The sequence below is a fragment of the Tursiops truncatus genome, chromosome 20 (assembly GCF_011762595.2).
Source record: "Tursiops truncatus isolate mTurTru1 chromosome 20, mTurTru1.mat.Y, whole genome shotgun sequence".
NCBI lineage: Eukaryota > Metazoa > Chordata > Mammalia > Artiodactyla > Delphinidae > Tursiops > Tursiops truncatus.
In genome coordinates this window covers 32,502,715-32,522,577 of record NC_047053.1, presented here as the reverse complement: position 1 = coordinate 32,522,577, position 19,863 = coordinate 32,502,715, and the positions used below count along the sequence as shown (strand labels likewise).

At 41.0% G+C, this 19,863-nt stretch overlaps 2 protein-coding genes across 5 annotated transcripts in view; both read left to right on the top strand.

Annotated features, from left to right (window-relative positions):
• HNF1B (HNF1 homeobox B) overlaps nt 1–17,725 on the top strand; it is a 92,233-nt gene extending 74,508 nt beyond the window's left edge. For 2 of the 4 annotated variants that reach the window (XM_073797400.1, XM_073797399.1), the window contains exon 9: nt 17,420–17,724. In XM_073797400.1, coding sequence (XP_073653501.1) covers nt 17,420–17,572 — 153 coding nt within the window. In that variant the 3' untranslated portion in view covers nt 17,573–17,724. Of the gene's footprint in view, nt 1–17,419 lie in introns of all 4 variants that reach the window. The other 2 variants (XM_073797401.1, XM_073797398.1) reach the window with 2 other exon arrangements.
• Nucleotides 13,564–17,402, top strand: LOC101329436 (tumor-associated calcium signal transducer 2-like). The gene is given in 1 exon segment (XM_033848233.2): nt 13,564–17,402. A coding segment is annotated over 1 exon segment (993 nt). The 5' UTR covers nt 13,564–15,588; the 3' UTR covers nt 16,582–17,402.
• Nucleotides 17,726–19,863: the final 2,138 nt, after the last annotated feature.

Genomic DNA, 19,863 nt, shown 5'->3' with positions numbered 1-19,863 from the left:
TACCTAGCTTTGAGTGGAGGTTACATAAGTGTATACAATTATCAAAACTCACTGAACTGAACATTAAGATCTGCATTTTATTGTCTAAATTATACTTCAATAATGAATGAATGAATGAATCGATCAATGAATTGAAAAGGAAAGGTGGCAAAAGGGAACTTCAAAGTTATGTTTTGGATAGAAGCTCATATCACTCTGTGACCCTGTGGTGTCCATGATGTAAATCCCCACTCTGGGGTGGGAGAGCCAATGTTCATAGATGATCTAGGTCTCTTTCGTATGTTCATCTTTTTATCTGCTCCAGAGTCCACGTGCAGCGGTACCAGAGTGACGGTCTGCTTCAGAACTCTGGGCAGAGCTAGGCAAACTGATTCTATTAAACTACACAGAAGTTAGAAAGAAAATTCACAGAACTCAGACCTCATCTTGGCCAACCTCCATCTGATCCATGAATGTCCCAACCAACATCCCTGACAAAGGGTAAGCCAGTCTAATGCTTGACCCTCTGCAGAGGCAAAAAGCTCCCTCCTTCCCAATAATAATAACAACAACAACTGCCCTTTACTGAGTGCTAACGGTGCCCTGCACTGTTCTAAGCCCTTTGCATGTATTGACCCAAGTCAGCTCCTTCCAAATTTGGCCAGCCCTTCAGAAGAAGGTTCAGACAGGACTCCAAAATGTCCCTCCGATCCTCACAGGTCTCTCAACTAAGGGGGAATGAGAATTTTGATCTTGGAATGGGTTGCCCATGGAGATTATAAGAGAAGAAAGAGTCAGTATTCATTGTGTTATGTGTTTATCACCATAAACACAGTCTATGCTGGGCTCTGAAGAAATAGCAGTAGTAATAGTTAACATTTATTGAAGCATATCCTCACTTTACATGCATTTACCTCACTTAATCCACATAACAACCCTGTTTTTCTACAGATGAGCAACTTGCTGCTTTGAAAGATTAAGTAATAATCCTAAGGTCCCAGAGCTAGTAGCCAGCATTCTAGCTCAGGCTGTCTGACCCAGAGGCTGAGCTGTTAACCAGTCTGCCCAAGTTTTCAAAGTTAATATGTTTCTGAGAAGAGTGTCATGGAAAAATCTCTGGACCAGGAGGGAGAAGACCTGAGCTCTACTCCCTTCTCTACTCCTTTCTCTGTGAGTTTGAGCAAACTGCTTTCCTCATTTCCATAAGTCTGAAACAAGATGAAACTAGATGACCCCTAAAGCCCAGGCCTAACTCTAATCATTTATGATCCAAGCTAAAGGTGTCTATAATCCTTTCCCATCTTATGAATGTGCCCAGCATAACATTTCCTGGGGCATCCAATTAACATACGGAGATAGTGATGATGGAGAAGAAGAAGAAGAAGAAGAAGGAGAAGAAGGAGAAGGAGAAGAAGGAAAAGAAGAAGAATGAGAAGAAAAGAAAAAAAAGAATGAGAAGGAAAAGAATGAGAAGGTAAAGGAAGGAGAAGAAGAAAAAGAAGAAGCGGAGGAAGAAGAAATGCATGAATGAATGAATGAGTGAAGTGGAATCTTCAGCATTTTCCTTTGCAGAAGGCTGTCCCTGGTCAGCTATTCCTAGAAAAGGAAAGAAGGTTCTTGTCTCACTTGCTTTTCACCAGTTGGCCTCAAATCTCGGGGCATAAAAAAATAAAGCCAGCTCCAACCCCAGCGCTTTCCCTCAAGGCCCAGCTGTAGGCTAGAAGCAGAAAGTGAATATGTGAAGAGTGGCCAATTAGTTCCCTGAGTGCCCTCCTGACCTCTGACCCCTGCTGGGCCACCCCATCCATTAGCTGTCCTCTTCCCCCTCCACCCTCCTCTCTCGCAGTTTGAATCGCTGTCCCGCCATTCTCTTTCAGCAAAGAAACATGCTCAGGCATTCAGCCAGCCGCTGCCACTTTCTGTTCTTTTGTCTCCTCCCTCTGTTGCCCTTGTTGCTAACCTGGTCACCACTACTTGACCCTACAGCTGGGCTCTCTCCCCTTCCTGGGGTGGGGAGGGGCAGTAACTGGAGGCAGGGCTTGCTGGGAAGAAGAAGGCGAGCTCTTGCTTTTCCTTTCACTTGGGTTTCATTCCACAAACTTGAATTTTAGTCCTACTCCTCAATGCAAGAAAGTCCCTGTAATGCTTTCTCTGGGCTGATGATTTCTTTCAAAGGCAAGCATTTTGAAAAGTCCATGTGGGCGAAGGCAGTAGTATGTTCCTTTGAGATGTTGGTTATTCCTCGATGAGGTTGGAAAAAAAAAAAAAAAATATATATATATATATATATATATATATATATATATATATACATTCCACTGATGGGGAGGGGAAAGGCTAGTTCAAGATTATGGGTGTGTGAGTACATATCTGTGAAAAACTACAAACCAATCATCAAAAGAGGAAAACAAACTACTTTATTGCACTTGGAAAAAATCTGCCAAGTGTTGATTACATCCACTAACTCTTTAGAATTCTAGCTCACAGAGCAAAGGAGCTGGTGAGTGAGTTTATTAGAAAAGTGTAAGCACTTGGGATTCAGAGCCATTAAATCCAGGTCCTGCCACTTGCCAATTACACACATCATCTCAGTTAATCCTCATAATAAGCGTGAAGTAGATATTATTAGCAATTATCTCCATTTTACAAATAGAGAAATGAAGGCTAAGAGAAATCAAATTATTTGTTCAGGATTGTATACATGATAAATGTCAGAAAAGGAATGTGAATGAGGTCTATATGACTCCAGAGTTTTTAAAAGCTATGCCGTATTTCCTCCAAGTTATAATGTACCTAAGTTATTAAATCTTAATGAGCTTCGGTTTCCTCACCTGTAAAACAATCACCTGTAAAGCACCTAATAGTGATGACTAACCACTCCTGAATGCTTTCTATATGCCAGGCATTTTCTAAATGCCAGCATACCTTATCTCACTAAATTCTCACAAAGTCTTAATGAATAGGAACTATTTTTATCCCCATTTTACAAGAGAAACTGAGGCTTAGCGGTGAAACTAACCCAGATCACACACGGCTATTAAGTAGTGGAGGTAGGATTCTGATTTGAGCCTGTTCAGCTCCAGAGCCCATGCTCTTTCCACTTTCCACTCTGGGACAGCTGCCTCAAAAGGGCCTACTGAGAAAGATACAGTGTATACACAAGAGGGTTCCAGGAATGTAGGGAAAGCTGAGGGTGACAGGGACAGCTTTATGGAGAATGTACGGGAAATTCACTAGATGGAAATTCACTTTAATGCCAGAAAGGCTCAGAAATACATCTGTTTCGTAAAGTGAAGTACATACCTAATTAGGTACCAGTGTTTATGATAAAGAAGAGAGCAGAGTCCTTGTCATAACCATGTCCACTAAATAGTAAGGCAGGTGCTGTGTCTTACTCATCTTGGTCCTACTTCCCCCCTCCCGCCCCCTCCCGCTTCAACAGCATCTAGAATGGTGCCTTGCACCTAGTAGGCACTCACTTGATAGATATTTACTAAATGAATAAGTGAATGATACCTCAGGAAGGACTTGGTTGGGGGTAAACAGCTTTCCTGGTCTGGGGCTCCGGCAGCCCTGCAGCTGGAAGACCCTATTCTGTCTCATCTTTCTCCCTGTAGCTCCCTGGCAAGCCCACAGGCTGCATGATAGGGGGCCCACCCTACCAGAGATGATTTATGGTTCTTTGTTATACAGACCCTTTCACATTCCTCCCCCATCTTCTTTTTGCAGTCAATTAATCATGATATTTAAATCAAACTTTGGGTAGTGAACTATGGCTCACAGTCTTGAAGACAACTGTTCAGGACAACAGACCTAGTATTGAGATCTATAAAAAAGACCACCTCTCCACTGGGATTATCTTAGAGTCCCCTGCTTTTTCCCAGGACCCAAGGAAATGCCTTTATTTCTACCTTAAAGAATGCCAGGTACTCAGCCTGAACAGTGAAAAGGAAGGGAGCAACAGGGAGCTCCCAGTTGGCTATGGGAGGCATTGCTTGGGAATTTCTCCATAATCAAAATAGTAGAGTCCCCAAGGAAGGTATTTCAGTCTGGGCTGCAGGATACCTTTGCAGAGATAGCTAAGGTTATCTTCTTCAGTGCTCCGGGAACCCCAGTTTCGTTGAGTCAATCTGCCGTCAAAATGATGATGTGAAGTGAAGTGAAACTGTCTTGGTTCTTCATGCTATTACTATAAACTGAAGTTACACTAATCAAAATAAACCCTTTATCGTGGCCATTAGAGTAAAACAGGAGTAAGCAGTTCCTTCCATCTGTCATTAAGTCTATTTTCATCACATCACTCACAGGATACTCTGGCATTATCTTGACTATGTCAATATAGTCAATAGAATTGAGACTTAAATTCTTGGGCAACAATCACATACACTCTCATACAAAATCTTGTACAAATGGGCACTTTTGATTTTATTTATTGATTGTTACATATCATCACCTTATTGTGAAAAGAACTATGGCCGTTAGGTACTAACATGCCATCCATGATTTTTTAACATGATTTTTTACAACCCAGATGAGTAGGTGATGCCTTCTCATTTCTTACTGCATGATGCTAAATAAACTCATTGCTTCTCTCTGTGCTTCATTTTCCCTCTGTTGACAATTAGGAGATGAATATTTTGCTGTCTATCCTCCTAAAAGACAGAAAACTCAAAATGCAATGTAAACAACAGAGATATTTCATAAACTAATGTGTTCAAAAACAGTTCGGCATACATTTTAATTTCAGTGAACCACATCATACTTTAGATGTGCCAAGGAATCTTGAATAATACTCTTTTGTAAAATAATCAAGCCCCTTGTACACTGGTTTAAAACATTCATGTTTTCAAGTAATAAATTTGCTTAAAAGAGAGGTTCAGTTAAACTTGCCAAGTTCCTTGAGTTCACTCTATGCACTTGGTGGTATAAAATATTTTTATTACATATATTATCAGCCGAAACATTTATTGTGTACTGTCCTTCCCACTCCTTAAATGCCAGCATTTACCTTTGACCTATATGATGTGAACATTTTATTGTTCATTCCAGATGATTCTGTTTCTGTTTTGTTATCTGCAAAATAGAAGTCTATGCTGTATAATTTATAAAAATATTGAATCACTATGTTGTACACCTGAAACTAATAAAATATTGTAAGTCAACTATACTTGAATAAAATTTTTTAAAAAGTAATCTATCCCAAAGCAATCAGGTAAAACAAAAGACATGCATTGAAAAGATACATGGAGAACAAGATTTTTTTAATATTAACTCTTTCTACACTTTGTTAATGTTCATACTATTCTGATTTTGATTTTCCCCCAAGAATTTTGTCCCCCAGACTGAATAATAATTCTATATTAGCTCTACAGTTCTCAAACTGTGCCCCAAGGCACCACAAGGTGCCACAGCAGCAAGCCTATGGGAGAACATAGAATATTTTTTAAAGTTTCAAGAGCAACACAGTGACACTCAACATCTGTCAGAATTCATGTGAACTTCTAGTACACAGTAAATCATGGTTTCAGCATTAGACCATTATCCTTTTGCTGTTATGTCTTTGAGAAGCTGGGTTTTCTGCAGTTGTGATGAAAAGCAAGTACTGCATGAATATTGGTGTGGAACAGAAAATGAGTGTGGCCGTGTCTGATCTGAGCTCATGGTTTGAGAAGTACAGACCTCAACAGGCTCATCTATCCCATTAGCAAGTAATCGTGATTATTTTACAAGAAAATAAGAATATATTTTCTCTTTCAATTCATAAGTATTTTTAATGGCTACTAAATTGTGAAATCATAAATAGATGTTAAGAGATTTGGCTCTAACAACTCAATAAATTGAATTATTACGTTATTTCTTTTGGCCTGAGTTGCCATGAAAAAACTACTGAAGACACTAAGAGCACAGTTAATCAAGAAAGTTTGAGAACCTTGGTTTTTTCAACTGTAAACTGAGTCTAATAATAGTATCTACTGCCCAGGGTTGCAGTGAGATTAAATGGGTTAATGTACGAACGATATTTAGAATAGTATCTGGCAAGTCGTTGCAGTAGTAGTATTTGTTACCTAGGACGGTTTTCAATCTTTCTAAGTGACAGAAAAAAAAAACAAAACAGTTTTGAGTATGTCTCTGCATCAGTAACATCAAAGATTTATAACTGCCATCATAATCAGAAATTTCTATTAAATGAACTATCTGGGAAGAAAACAGAAATTACTCCATTTAAAAGTTTTTTATTTCTTTGATTTTTATGTCTCCTGGCATTTAAATTTTCATCCAATTATGTTTTTTTACCAACTAGAAACAGAATTTGTCTCTGCCACATACTAGAGAGCCTTTTATTTTATTTTTTTTGAATGTCACATTGATTTTTATTTCAGTTAATTACCTATGTTGTAGTGTGCTTTTCTTTTTATATATAGAGTATTTTGAGTGAGTAATAGTCTTTAAATGGTTATAGAACTCTCTTGCTTAGTTTTAAGTACAGAAAAACTTCATTTTTAATTAGCTACATATTTTGTTATTTTATTTTATTTTTATTGAAGTATAGTTGATTTCCAGTGTTGTGTTAGCTTCAGGTATACAACAAAATGATTCAGTTATACATGCATAGTTTTTTAAATTGCTATCAAAAATCCTTTTTCAACAGGTTTACATCTTTTCAAAAAGAATTTTTGAAAAAACTTTATTCAAGGAAACATCTAATAAGGTTTTTGCCCTCCTGCCACCTCCTACTTCCCAACGATGACTTTCCATACACCATTTTGCCAAGGAGGCAGGCAGAATTAACTTGCTATACATTGATTACAACCTTTGTTTTGCTATAGCCTAGCAAACTCCTCAGAAATGCTTTAATAAGCTTTTCTTTTTAACTTTTTATTTTTATGTAATCTCAGACTTACAGAAAAGTTGTAAAAATAGTACCAAAAATTCCCGTATACATCTCACCAAGATTTCCCAAATATCGAGATTTTACCCCATTTGCTTTATCATTTACTTTGATCATTTTGTTAACATGGCGCCTGCCGATTTCTCCACTATAAATTTACTACTTTTCTCTTTGTAATTAATAATATCTTGTGAGAGGACTTCCCTGGTGGTCCAGTGGTCAAGACTCCACACTCCCAATGTAGGGGGCACGGGTTCGATCCCTGGCTAGGGAACTAAGATCCCACACACCGTGGGGCAACTGAGCCCACGCGCCTCGACAAAGAGCCCGCGCGCTACTACGAAAGATCCTGCAACTAAGACGTGATGCAGCCATAAATAAATAAATAAATAATTAAAATAATAATAATGATATCTTGTGAGAACTTGCTTGGCAGCTATGTAAATATCCTGTTCCTCATCCAGATTTCACCTACTCATTCTACCATCCATTGATTATTCAATTATTACTATGATGGTTGCCAAATAGTGATTTTTCTAATTCCATCATTCCTTCTAAATTTATTAGCTGACATTCTATTGAGACTCACTTTCCCTTCCCCCACATTATTTACTCTTTCATTTATTTATATGCCTATGTGTTCTTATTTTACGCGGTGGGTTGTAATACATGACTATCAGTATTTATTTTTACGTTTAATTGTCCCAGATTTGGCTGGTACTAATCCCTTCAGTACAGCTCTTTTTGTCATTCTGACCTGTCCTACCATTCTTTGAGCATTTCCTAATTTACTAATTTAATACGATGTTCAAGGTTCATCTTGTTCTTTCTCAGCTCTAGCTCTAGAATCCGCCAGTCCTCCAAGGGGCCCTGGCTCCATTTAGCAGCAAACAGAGTTTAGAAACCAAATTGCTCCTGGGATGTCATTGCTTCTGGGCTTTCTCAGTGGACAGGGCTGTCATGTCCAATTCTAATCCAATACTATAGAATTCATTCTACTCTTCTCTCTTTCCATATTTGTAACTCTCTTTTCTCTCAGTGAGAAAATTGAATCTCATTGTTTATAATATATTTTATACATTTACTTCTTCACTCAATCTCAGATTACACAGAAAGTAGTTTTAGAATTGCTATCAAAACGAAACAAAACCCAACCACTGCAAAAAAACAAACCAATTTCATTTTAACATTCATTTACAGTTCATTTTTTCTTTAGTCTGAGAGTATATAGCAAAAAATATCATATTCTAAAGTTACTTGGTTTGAGTTAGTTTTCCCTCCCACACAAAAATGTGCTTTTCAATGTGTTTATATTATTCATTTAAAACCATTAGGTTGATTTGTTTGTGCTCCATTTTCAGGCTTTCCCCCTATTTGTGTGTGTGTGTGTGTTTTACTTAATATATGAATTATTAACATGGATCCAAAAGACAGAACTATATAAAAAGGAGTATTCAAGAGAAATGTCACTTTCTACCTTCTACTTACCCTTTCAACTCATCCCCAACCACCTCCTGTAAGTAACAGTAATCTCATTAATTTCTGGTTTATCCTTCCTGGTTTGCTTTTTGGTCAAAATGCAGGCACTTGTGTATTTTTCTCACTTCCCTTTTTTTCTTACACAAAAGGTAGCATACTACAGATACTCTTTCGTACTTTGCTTTTTTTCACTAAACGGTATATCCTAGAAATTATTCCTTATCAGTTTGCAAACGTCTTCTTCACTCTTTTTTACAGATGTGTAGTGCTCGATTATGTGCTTGTACTATAGTTTATTCAACATCTCTCCTCTACATGGGCATTTAGGTTGTGTCCCTTATTTTGCAAATACAAACAGTGCTGCAATAATTAACCTCGTGCATACGTACTTTCATATTGTTGGAGGTGTATATTTAGGGTAACTTCTCAGAAGTAGAATTACTGGGCCCAAAGTGAACACTTCTGAAGTTTTTTAGATGCCTAATAAGGTTTTAATATAGAGATCTAAAATAGATCTGTGATAACATTTATTACCTATTTGTTTACATAGGTATTTTGTTTTAGATTTTGAGTTACCAGACTTTCATATCTTAACAAATGTGTTCTGGTAATTATAAGCAATTGAATAACAAAATTCTTCCTAAGTAGTTTTAGATTTTGCATGTATTTATTTAATTAGATTTTAGCTCTGAGAGTAATGATGTGCAAAAATAATGGGGTGGGGGAGGAATCCCTTAGATCTGAAAAACAATACTTATATGAGGATGGATCACATTCTGGCTGTGGGAATGATCAGGGACATAATATTTTTACATCTCTAAGGAGGAGGTATTTCCTCCCAACAGAGTTGATGATCTGAAGTCACTGGAAACATGATGAATAGTAAAAGGAGCTGGTCTGCTGGTGCTACAGGGCTGGTTAATTATACTGTAAATCATGCGAACACCGACATGTTGAACAAAAAGCTTCTCTAGACATCTTTTCCTTCTCACTAAAAGAACAGTTCTTTAAAGAAATAGACAGATTGGTTAATTCTCTTAGACTGAGGATGTACAAAAATGCTGGCATTTAGCCCTAGAGAGACAGAGAAGCTATTTATGGCTTTGAAGTCTGTAAGGCATTTAAAAAATGCTTTGTAAATATGCTTTGACACTCTTGATTAAGCATTGGAGGAGTAAGGACAACTAACTCCCATCTCTACCGTCTATAATCAGTATAATAACATTATTCTGGAGTTTTATTATTTGTGTCTTTCATTTGGGAGTCTTCCTTTATATAGAGTCCAGGATTCATCAATAATTCTCTACCCCTTAGAAAGGTAACTATTTCATTTGGAAACCTTTGTGGGCTTTGGGCTTTCACAGATGGAGATCAAAGATAGAAATTAGTCCTCTGCTCCACTGCTGACCAATCCTGTCAACAGAACCTCCCTGTCCCCTTGTTTTTTCCACCGTAAAAGGAAAAGAATCTCTCTGTGGCACAGATATTGATATTTTACCACATTTGCGTTCTCATTTATACTTTATTGTATTAACATAGCATCTGCAAGATTTCTCCACTGTAAATTTGCTCTTTTTCTCTTTGTAATTAATAAATACCTTGTGGGACATACTTTGTGAATACGTAAATGTCCTGTTTCTTATAGGTGGTGAAGAGTTTCAGGAAGAGGCCTCAAATTCACAATAGGGGTCCTCACTAGATCTCCCTAAATACAGTATTATTTAAACCACCTCAATCCAAACAGTGTATACCCAAAGAAAACCACAAAGTTTCATTTGTTACTGCTTTAATTTTGGCATCAATAATACGAGGCCATGCAGCCTTGCTTAAAGACCTCAAATTTTGGAATCATACAAATTGAGTTCAAAATACAGCATGGATACTTACTACCTGGATGACTTGAGAGGCAAGTGACTTAATGTCTTTGAGCTTCAGCTTCTTCCTCAGAAAAACGAGAATAATTATCAATTGCACGGAGCTGGTATGAGAGTTCAGTGAGCTCATATAATATGAAAGGCACTCTGAACTGTATGTGGCACACAGTAGGTACCAATAAATGGTAGCTATTAATAAATAATAATGAGGGTATTATTTTGGTTAGTTTTGAACCCCGGTGAAATTTCTTTTTTTTGGATGGAGACCTGCTGCCATATCATACCCTGTACTGTTGATCCAGCCTTAGGTCAGAGCGGATTTAAAAACAAAAGGATATCCTTCCCTGTAGATTCTCCCCAGGTAGTTTAATTGTGTGGCCTATGGACCCAGAGTTTATGCCAACTCTTTACTTCAGAGTGGACTGTCCACTTAAGAGTTTAGTAAGATGATTCCAGAGCCCTTTATTCCGACAAGACTGGAGTGCCACCGTGAGGTCAGCTTTGGTCCTGGCGATGTTTACTTGAATTCTGTCCTGATTACGAGCATGTTTGAGTGGTTACATTTATATTGCGTTAAACTTCCATTAAAGCCTGGAAAGAACATGTTATACTTTTGACTCTTAACATTTTGTACATTGGACTCTTGATGGCAAAACAGAAATGTACAAAAAGTGTAAGAATCTGGATTCCTTAAGTACTTGCTTTGGATTTCTAAAGTACAAGACTATGGGTAAGGCTTGAGAATTTGATATTGAAAACTTAGCCCCAGGGAAAGTGAGAGTTTTGTCTGTGTGAATGGCTGCTGTGTTTATTATCTATAGCCAATCACTCTCTCCTCAGCTTATTTTTAATTAAGACCCTGAAGCTGTGATCTAGAAGTTTCTAGCTCCCTTTGCAAAGAAATAATTCCTATTTCCAAATGACCATTAGAAACTCCACTCAGGTGTTCCACAGAAATCTCAAACTCAGACCTTCTCAAAATTAAACTTTATTATGTTGTTCTCACACTATCCTAGCCCTCCAATATTCCCCATCCCCATAAACAGAGGCCCCCTCACCCAGTCACCAAAGTTTGAGACCTGGGAGCTACCTTAGGCTTCTCTGTCTCCGTCTTCCTACATCTAATCACTAAGGGAGTGCTATCAATGTCCCCACCTTAATGTCCTTTAGATCTGCTCCTGTCTCCTCTTCCCTTTTGCTACTGCCTTCTTCCCTCACTAAACTACTACCGTGATATTCTTCTGGTTTCCCTGACTCCAGGCTTGCCTCCCTTCCATGTTGCTGCTAGAGTGATCTTTTAAAATTAAAAAGCTGTTTATATCACTAACTTGACATCCTTTAATGGCTCTCAATGCCTACAAGATCAAGTCCAAGCTCTTTGGCGTACCCATAAGGTGTACAGGAGCTAGTCCTTACCCACCTGTCTGATTCCACCTCTTGCTGCATCATCCACTTCAGGTTTTGTTGAACCACTAATAGATCCCCAAACACAACAGGCATTTTCTTTATTTTTTGGCTGTGCTAGGTCTTCGTTGCTATGGGTGGGTTTTCTCTAGTTGTGGCGAGCGGGGACTACTCTGCGCTGCGGTGCGCGGGCTTCTCATTGCAGTGGCTTCTCTTGTTGCGGAGCACGGGCTCTAGGCGTGCGGGCTTCAGTAGTTGTGGCTCACAGGCTCAGTAGTTGTGGCACATGGGTTAGTTGCTCCGTGGCATGTGGGATCTTCCCAGAGGACCAGGGCTCAAAGCCATGTCCACTGCATTGGCTGGCAGATTCTTAACCACTGCGCCACCAGGAAGTCCCACAACAGGCATTTTCATACCCTCTTACATTTGTTGCTACTGTTCCCTTTATTTAAAAGAGACTTGCCCGTCTTGTCTAATTTGCCAACATCTTTTTTTAAGGGTTTGCAAGCTTTATTTCCTCTATAAAACTTTCCTAACTTCCTACAAAGCCCATCCCATCCTACCACCACTGAGAAAACACTCCCTTACCTCCTATAACTTATACAGTGCTTAGGGAATTTTCTTGCTCTGTTTGAAAACAGACTCTAACAGACTTTAGTCCCTATCCTTAGCAGACTTTAAGCTACTTGAGAGCAAGGACTGTGTCTATCTCTGCATCTCTAAGCCCAAGTCCATGCCGATCACACTGTGAAAACAATGCCAAAGTTTGTTGAATGAGAAGCAGGGAGTGGAGGAGAGAAAGATTTTCAAAAACATACTTTTAGGACATGAAGTGATCACTCTGTCCATAACAACAAGATATCCCAACCAGCTCCCACTGCAGCATTATACAAAATTTGTGTTCTCACTTGCTACAGTTGAGAAACCATGTGTGTCTACCAGTCAGACCATACTGGTTTTTGGAGAAATTCCACTTATACAAAACCATGATTCAATTTCCTCACCACTTTTATTGACGATGGTTTTTAATTGTTTTGCTTTGTTTTTTTCCCCAAGAGGAAATGGTCCCTTAATGAGTCAGCTGGACATTGTCAAGGTAGAAAATGATATCAGTCTGACAGTTTCATTTGACTTTATTCGCTCATTCAGCCAAAATTTATTACAAAGCACCAAGCAAAAGATATAGGTCCTTTCCTAAATCCACATGGTTGGCAGTTTCAGGAATCTTTGTCTATTTTATTTCACTTCATTAATTCAACAAGATTTATTGACCACTTAAGTATGAAACAGTATCCATGCTAGGCCAACATTACAGGCCCAGCCCTCAAAAAGCTTAAAGTCTGGTATGTGACAGATGTGGAAAACAAAATTACAATGCAACAGGAAAAGAGCTAAAATAGAGGCATTTACAAAGTGGCATGAAAACTCAAAGAAAGAAGAGGGACTATGTCAAGGAGGGGACATTCAGGGTAAGCTTCAGAGCAGACAACATATAAACTGAATTTTTTAAAAATAAATTTATTTATTTTTGACTGCATTGGGTCTTCATTGCTGTATGCAGCTTTCTTTAGTTGCGTCGAGCAGGGGCTGCTCTTCCTTGCGGTACATGGGCTTCTCATTGCAGTGGCTTCTCTTGTTGCAGAGCAGGGCTCTAGGCACGTGGGCTTCAGTAGTTGTGGCATGAAGGCTCAGTAGTTGTGGCTCGCGGGCTCTAGAGCACAGGCTCAGTAGTTGTGGTTCACAGGCTTAGCTGCCCCACAGCATGTGGGATCTTCCCAGACCAGGGCTCAAACCCGTGTCCCCTGCATTGGCAGGCGGGTTCTTAACCACTGTGCCACCAGGGATGCCCCTGAATTTTTTGTTGTTGTTGAGGTATAGTTGATTTACAATGTTTCACGTATACAGTAAAGTGATTCAGTTATACATATATATATTCTCTTTCAGATTCATTTCCATTATAAGTTATTACAAGATATCAAATATAGTTCCCTGTGCTCTACAGTAGGTCCTTGTTGTTTACCTATTTTATATATAGTATGGTGTATCTGTTAATCCCAAATTCCCAATTTATCTGCCCCCCCTTACCCTTTTGGTAACCATAAGTCATATAAACTGAATTTCAAAGAATATAAGGCATTTCCCAGAGAGGAAAAAGAGAGAGGACATTCCAAGAAGAAAAAAAAAAAAACGTGTACAAAGGTTCAGAGTTAGAAGAAGCAAAGGCAAAATCAGATGATAAAATTAAAGCTTACAGAGGATAAGTAACTTGCCTAAGATCACACAACTGCTAAGTAAAAGGGTTGGGGGCAGTTGAACTCAAGCTGAAGTTATTTATGGGAGTGTGTCATGTGTCCTGAGAGAGTTGAGAATCACTGCTAAGGGTCTGGCGTACAAGTCACAGGAGCTCGGACTACACTCAGTAGACAGTGGAAAATCATGAGAAATTTTTAAGCAGAGAAGCAACATAGTCTCATTTGGGCTTTAGAAAGATAATTCTAGCAGTGATTCTTAATCCTGAGTGCAATTAGATTCACTTGAGCAGCTTTCAAAAATTACGGGCCAGAGAGCTCCTCCAGAACAATGAAACCAGGATTTCTGGGGGTTGGACCAAGTTTTCTTTTGTTTTTTAAGTTTCTCAGAGGATTCTAAAGTGCTGTTAAGGCCAAGAACTATAGCTCTAGGAGAATGGACTGCAAGAAAGAAAAGGACTAATATTTATTAAGCACCTACTGTGTTTGAGATTTTGTTCCAAAAGCTTTATACAACACACACATATATATAATACATATTTCTAATATGGATAAATGTAGATAGACAGATAGAATCCTAAGCCAATTCCCACCATTTTGATCTCTGTGTGGGGAACCAGTGTTACTCCTAGCCTTCAAGGTATGATTATAGGATATTATAATGCTATAATCCCCATTTTACCAGTGAGGAAATTGAGGCACAGAACAGTGAAATAACCTGCCTACAATGGTCAAATTATTAAATAATACAACTGGATTCACACATAAGTCTTTCTGACACCCAAAACCCATGCTTTTTCCATTATACACCATTGCCCTATGAGCTCAGCTTAACGCTGATAACCATCCTGCTGTAGGTATCATAATCCTCACTTTACAAATGAGGAAATTAGACCAAGAGAGGTTAATTTGACCAGGTCACAGCTGGCAGGTGGAGAGGCTGGGAGGAATTTAAACTCAGACTCGTTTTACTCTAACTATATGCTTATGAAAGTAAAATAGAGCACATATTCAATACTCCATACAATTCCTTCCTCTGAAAGAAGGGAAGCAAGTTGGATTATTAATCTAACCCAGAGTATTATTCTGAATAAGACTGCCATTCCCAGCGATTTTCCCCTTTCTTCTTGGGTTTCAGGAGGTCAAATCTCTGTTGAACTATCAATCCCAGGGGACCTTTTTGAGGCGGGAGAGGGCGCACAAGGACTTCTGCCATAATCCTCTATCATATTTACCTGAAAATACTTTAACCCCGGCTAAATCCAGCAATACAACTTCTTCACACCCTTATCTAAGTAGCTGAATCGCGCTGATTAGTCTCTTTTTTAATTCATTGTTTCCAACTCAAATGAGCATTCACTGCCCATCGGTATTATTGCTTTTTCCCAGTAAGTTCATTTTCCCACTCTTTGAGGATGTTATTTCATATAATTTCTTCCCTCCTCAGCCCTCCAACACTCCCTGACAAAATCTCATCTCACGCCCATCCCATTATTTTCTCCCTTCTCTGTTACATCAACAATTTCCATCTTTTCACTGGACCATTCCTTGCAATTTACAAATATTCCCTAGCACCCATCCTTAAAAACATCAAAAACAAAAAGCAAAACCCCAGACACCTGGAGACCTTCTCAGACAGCGGAGCCCGAGCTCGGAAGAGGCCCCAGCGCTCGCCAGCCCGCGCCCCTTCCGCACTCCTCCGCCCCGCCCCACCATGGCCCAGGATCCGGGCCTCGCGCTGCTTTCGCCGTCGCTGCTGCTGCCGCCGCTCCTACTACTGGCGGCGGTGATCGATCAAGCGGCCGCGCAGGACAAGTGCACGTGCCCCACCAGCAAGATGACCGTGTGCGACCGGAGCGGCCCAGGGGGCCGCTGCCTGTGCCGCGTGCTCGGTTCGGGCCTGGAGGTCGACTGCTCCACGCTCACATCCAAGTGCCTGCTGCTCAAGGCGCGCGTGAGCGCCCGGAAGAGCGTCCGCGCCCTGGTACGGCCGAGCGAGCACGCGCTCCTGGACAACGACGGCCTGTACGACCCGGACTGCGACCAGCAGGGCCGCTTCAAGGCGCGCTAGTGCAACCAGACGTCCGTGTGGTGGTGCGTGAACTCGGTGGGCATGCGTCGCACCGACAAGGTCGACCTGAGCCTGCGCTGCGACGAGCTGGTGCGCACCCACCCCATCCTCATCGACCTGCGCCACCGCCCGGCCGCCCGCGCCTTCAACCCCTCGGACCTGGAGGCCGAGCTGCGGCGGCTTTTACGGGAGCGCGACCCGCTGCACCCCAAGTTCGTGGCGGCCGTGCACTACGAGCACCCCACCATCCAGATCGAGCTGCAGCAGAACACGTCGCAGAAGGTCGCCGGCGACGTGGACATCGCCGAGGCCGCTGACATCGCCGACGCCACCTACTGCTTCGAGAGGGACGTCAAGGGCGAGTCGCTGTTCACCGGCCACCGCGGCCTCGACGTGCGCGTGCGCGGAGAGCCCCTGCTTTTGGAGCGGACGCTCATCTACCTCCTGGATGAGAAGTCCCCCCAGTTCTCCATGAAGCGCCTCACCAGCGGCCTCATCGCCGTCATCGCGGTGGTCGTGGTGGCCCTGGTCGCCGGCGTGACCGTCCTGGTGATCACCAACCGGAGGAAGTCGGGGAAGTACAAGAAGGTGGAGATGAAGGAACTGGGGGAGATGAGAAAGGAACCGAGCTTGTAGATACCGGCGGGGCTGGGGTGGGGTGGGGATCAGATTTCAGCAAGGTCCCAGACCCAAGTGAGTCACGCTGCTTCATTCTTGGCCCCAAGGAGTCATTCCTCCTCCCAAATTCCTGCCTCCCCCCGCCGCCACCAAATTTAATAGATCCTGTTCTCAGGATCACCTCTCTTTCTGACTTCTGTCCTGAAGGAAGCATTTCTAAAATTCCTCCCCTTTCGGTCCAACCAGAAACCTGACTCGAGAGTTAAGGGAAGTTTGGCATAGGGTTATGTATAAGAATCAAGTGTCTGTATGACAACCCAGCATCGTTTACACGTGACGCAATCATTGCTGAAGGCTTAAATGCGTTCAGATGGGAAACAGCGCTTTTACTGTCTTGGGTTTAGGTTATTGGATTAGCTCCACTTGTATGGTGGCCTTCCTGATGAGGAGTTCGCTACTTGGGCCCAGTAGTATCCTCATTTACCATCGTTTGTATTAATATTACCGACCACACATGCTTGTCATCAGAAAGAAGCCTGTTTCAGCTGCCTGAACACATTTTAGATGTCTTTGAGGGCAGACTTTGGCCCAGAAACTCAGCATCTATTCTTCAGCTTGCCCTTATTACAGCTGATACTAGCAATATTTCTTTTGTAAAATGTTTGTACATAGGTTGTCTTTGATACTGCTGTTGTGATTTTTAAAAAAACAATGTAATAAAGTATGAAAAAGGCACAAACCAAAAGATGGAGTTTGTGAAAACTTGCTCCAGGTTTATACCAAAAAAAAGCAAAACTCACCTTTGAACCCACATCTGCCTCTAGTTACTACTCTACTTCTCTGCTTTCCTTCTCAGTTAAACCTTTGGAAAGAGGTGGATTCAGGGACTTCCCTGATGGCGCAGTGGTTGAGAATCCGCCTGCCAATGCAGGGGACACAGGTTTGGACCCTGGTCCCGGAAGATCCCACATGCTGTGGAGCAACTAAGCCCGTGCACCACAACTACTGAGCCTGCACTCTAGAGCCCACGAGCCACAAATACTGAAGCCAGTGCACCTAGAGCCCATGCTCTGCAACAAGAGAAGCCACTGCATTGAGAAGCATGTGCACCGCAACAAAGAGCGTGCAGCAACAAAGACCCAACACCGCCAAAAATAAATAAATTTATTAAAAAAAAAAGAGTTGGCTTCATCACAGTCTCCTTTTCTCCACCTCTAGCGCTCAATCATCTCCAGCCACCATGCCACTGAAACTGATATTAGGTCACTAGTGACCTCCATGTTGCCAAATTCAGTGATCTTTTTTCTTCGTGCTCAGCCTCTCAACAGCCTTTGAAACATCTGATCACTACCTTCTTTTTGAAACTTTCCTCTGGCTGCCAGGACACCACATTCCTCGTCTTCCTACCTCACTGATTGCTTCTCAAACTTTTGTTTTATAGTTATATCCTCCTCTACCCAATCTCTAAATGCTGGTGTGCTCTAAAGGTGAGTTCTGGGTCCCCTTCTCTTCCCTAGTCACACAATGTCTCTAAGTGATCACATTTATGACCGTGCTTTTAGATATGGGTTTGTCACCACTTACATAGGGATTGGGTTCTAAAGTCGGCTCATAAAGAAAAAAAAAAAAAAAACTCATGAAGTGTAATTACTCTTGGAAACTACTTAAATCACTTATAAATTACAGAAGTTGTGGTTTCATACATGTTGATTTTACACATGATTGTGGCCATACTTATGTGCCAAACTGAAGACCAACACTCCATTTCCTAAAAAACTCAGTTGATTTTTTTTCCCTTGCCATGTTGAGATAAATTGTTTTTATTGAGCAATAGATGAAAAAGTACTTGGGGCTTTCATTCAGGAGCCACATTTCATGAAAAATACTTATTTTTAAAGAGCAGACACAATTGGAACAGCAAGCTGCTCCCACAATGAGAGAATTGGGGACTGACTCCATCTGAGGGTACAGCAGACTCACATCTCTCATCTCATCCTCACTCCACACTTACTTTACTTGAGTGTAAAGGAATCACACAATGTAAAGTATTTCTCACACTCTCTGGCTGAATATGTATAACTCAATTTTAATAAGTTAAATGCTTGTTTGGTATGATTCCATTGTACCATTTATATGTTGATGACTCCTAAATTTATTTTTCTAGCCCTGACCTTTTCCCCTGAGCTTCAGATTCATGGAATCAACTACCCACCTGGACATCTCCACTTAAGGTCAACGAGGCAACTTAACATGCCCAAAACATAAAAACTGATTCCACCCCCCATGCCTCAACCTCACACACAAAAAAGCTGTTCTCCTTTCAGTTTTTCCTAGCTCAGTAAATGGCATGCCACCTACCCCGGATTTCAAACAAAAAACCTAGGAGTATTTCCTCCCTTTCCTTCACCTCCACATGAAATTCATCAGGTGAATTTAGACCTACCTCCAAAATATACCCCAAATCTATCCATTTAACTCCATCAGCACAGATACCACCCTAATCCCAGCCACCATCATCATTTCTACTTTGACTGAACTGTTTCCACTCTTACCCTTTCTATGGCCCATCCTCCAAATAGCCAGAGTAATCTTTTACAAAGCATTCACTCATTCATTCATCAAATATTTATTGAGAGCACACAGGAACTGGGGATACAGCAGTGAAGCAAATTAGATCTCTGTGCTCCTAGACTTCATTCTAGAAGGGGGAGGCAACTCATAAGTAAATAATTTTGTACAGTACAAATACAATGAAAATAAATACAAAATGTAATAAACTAAGCCATGTTGCACTCTCAGTAAAAAAAAATTTGAATAGCTTCCTAGCATGCTTAGATTAAAATCCAAATTCCTTACCATGACCCTGTTATAAAATTCTATGAGAGCTTCCCTGGTGGCGCAGTGGTTGAGAGTCTGCCTGCCGATGCTGGGGACACGGGTTCGTGCCCCGGTCTGGGAGGATCCCACATGCCGCGGAGCGGCTGGGCCCGTGAGCCATGGCCGCTGAGCCTGCGCGTCCGGAGCCTGTGCTCCACAACGGGAGAGGTCACAACAGTGAGAGGCCCGCGTACCGCAAAAAAAAAAAGTCTATGAGATCTGATTTTCACTTGTCGCTTCAACCCTATCTGTACCACTCCCTCACTGCAACTTGGCTCCAGTCACCCTCGCCTTCCTTCTTTCTATTTTCTCAATGTTCCAAAACTTTTTCCTTCTTCAGACAATGTTTCCTGTGTCTGGAATGCTGTTTCCCATATCTGGGAAACGCTGCCTCCTCTTAGATCAAATATCACTTCATCAGAA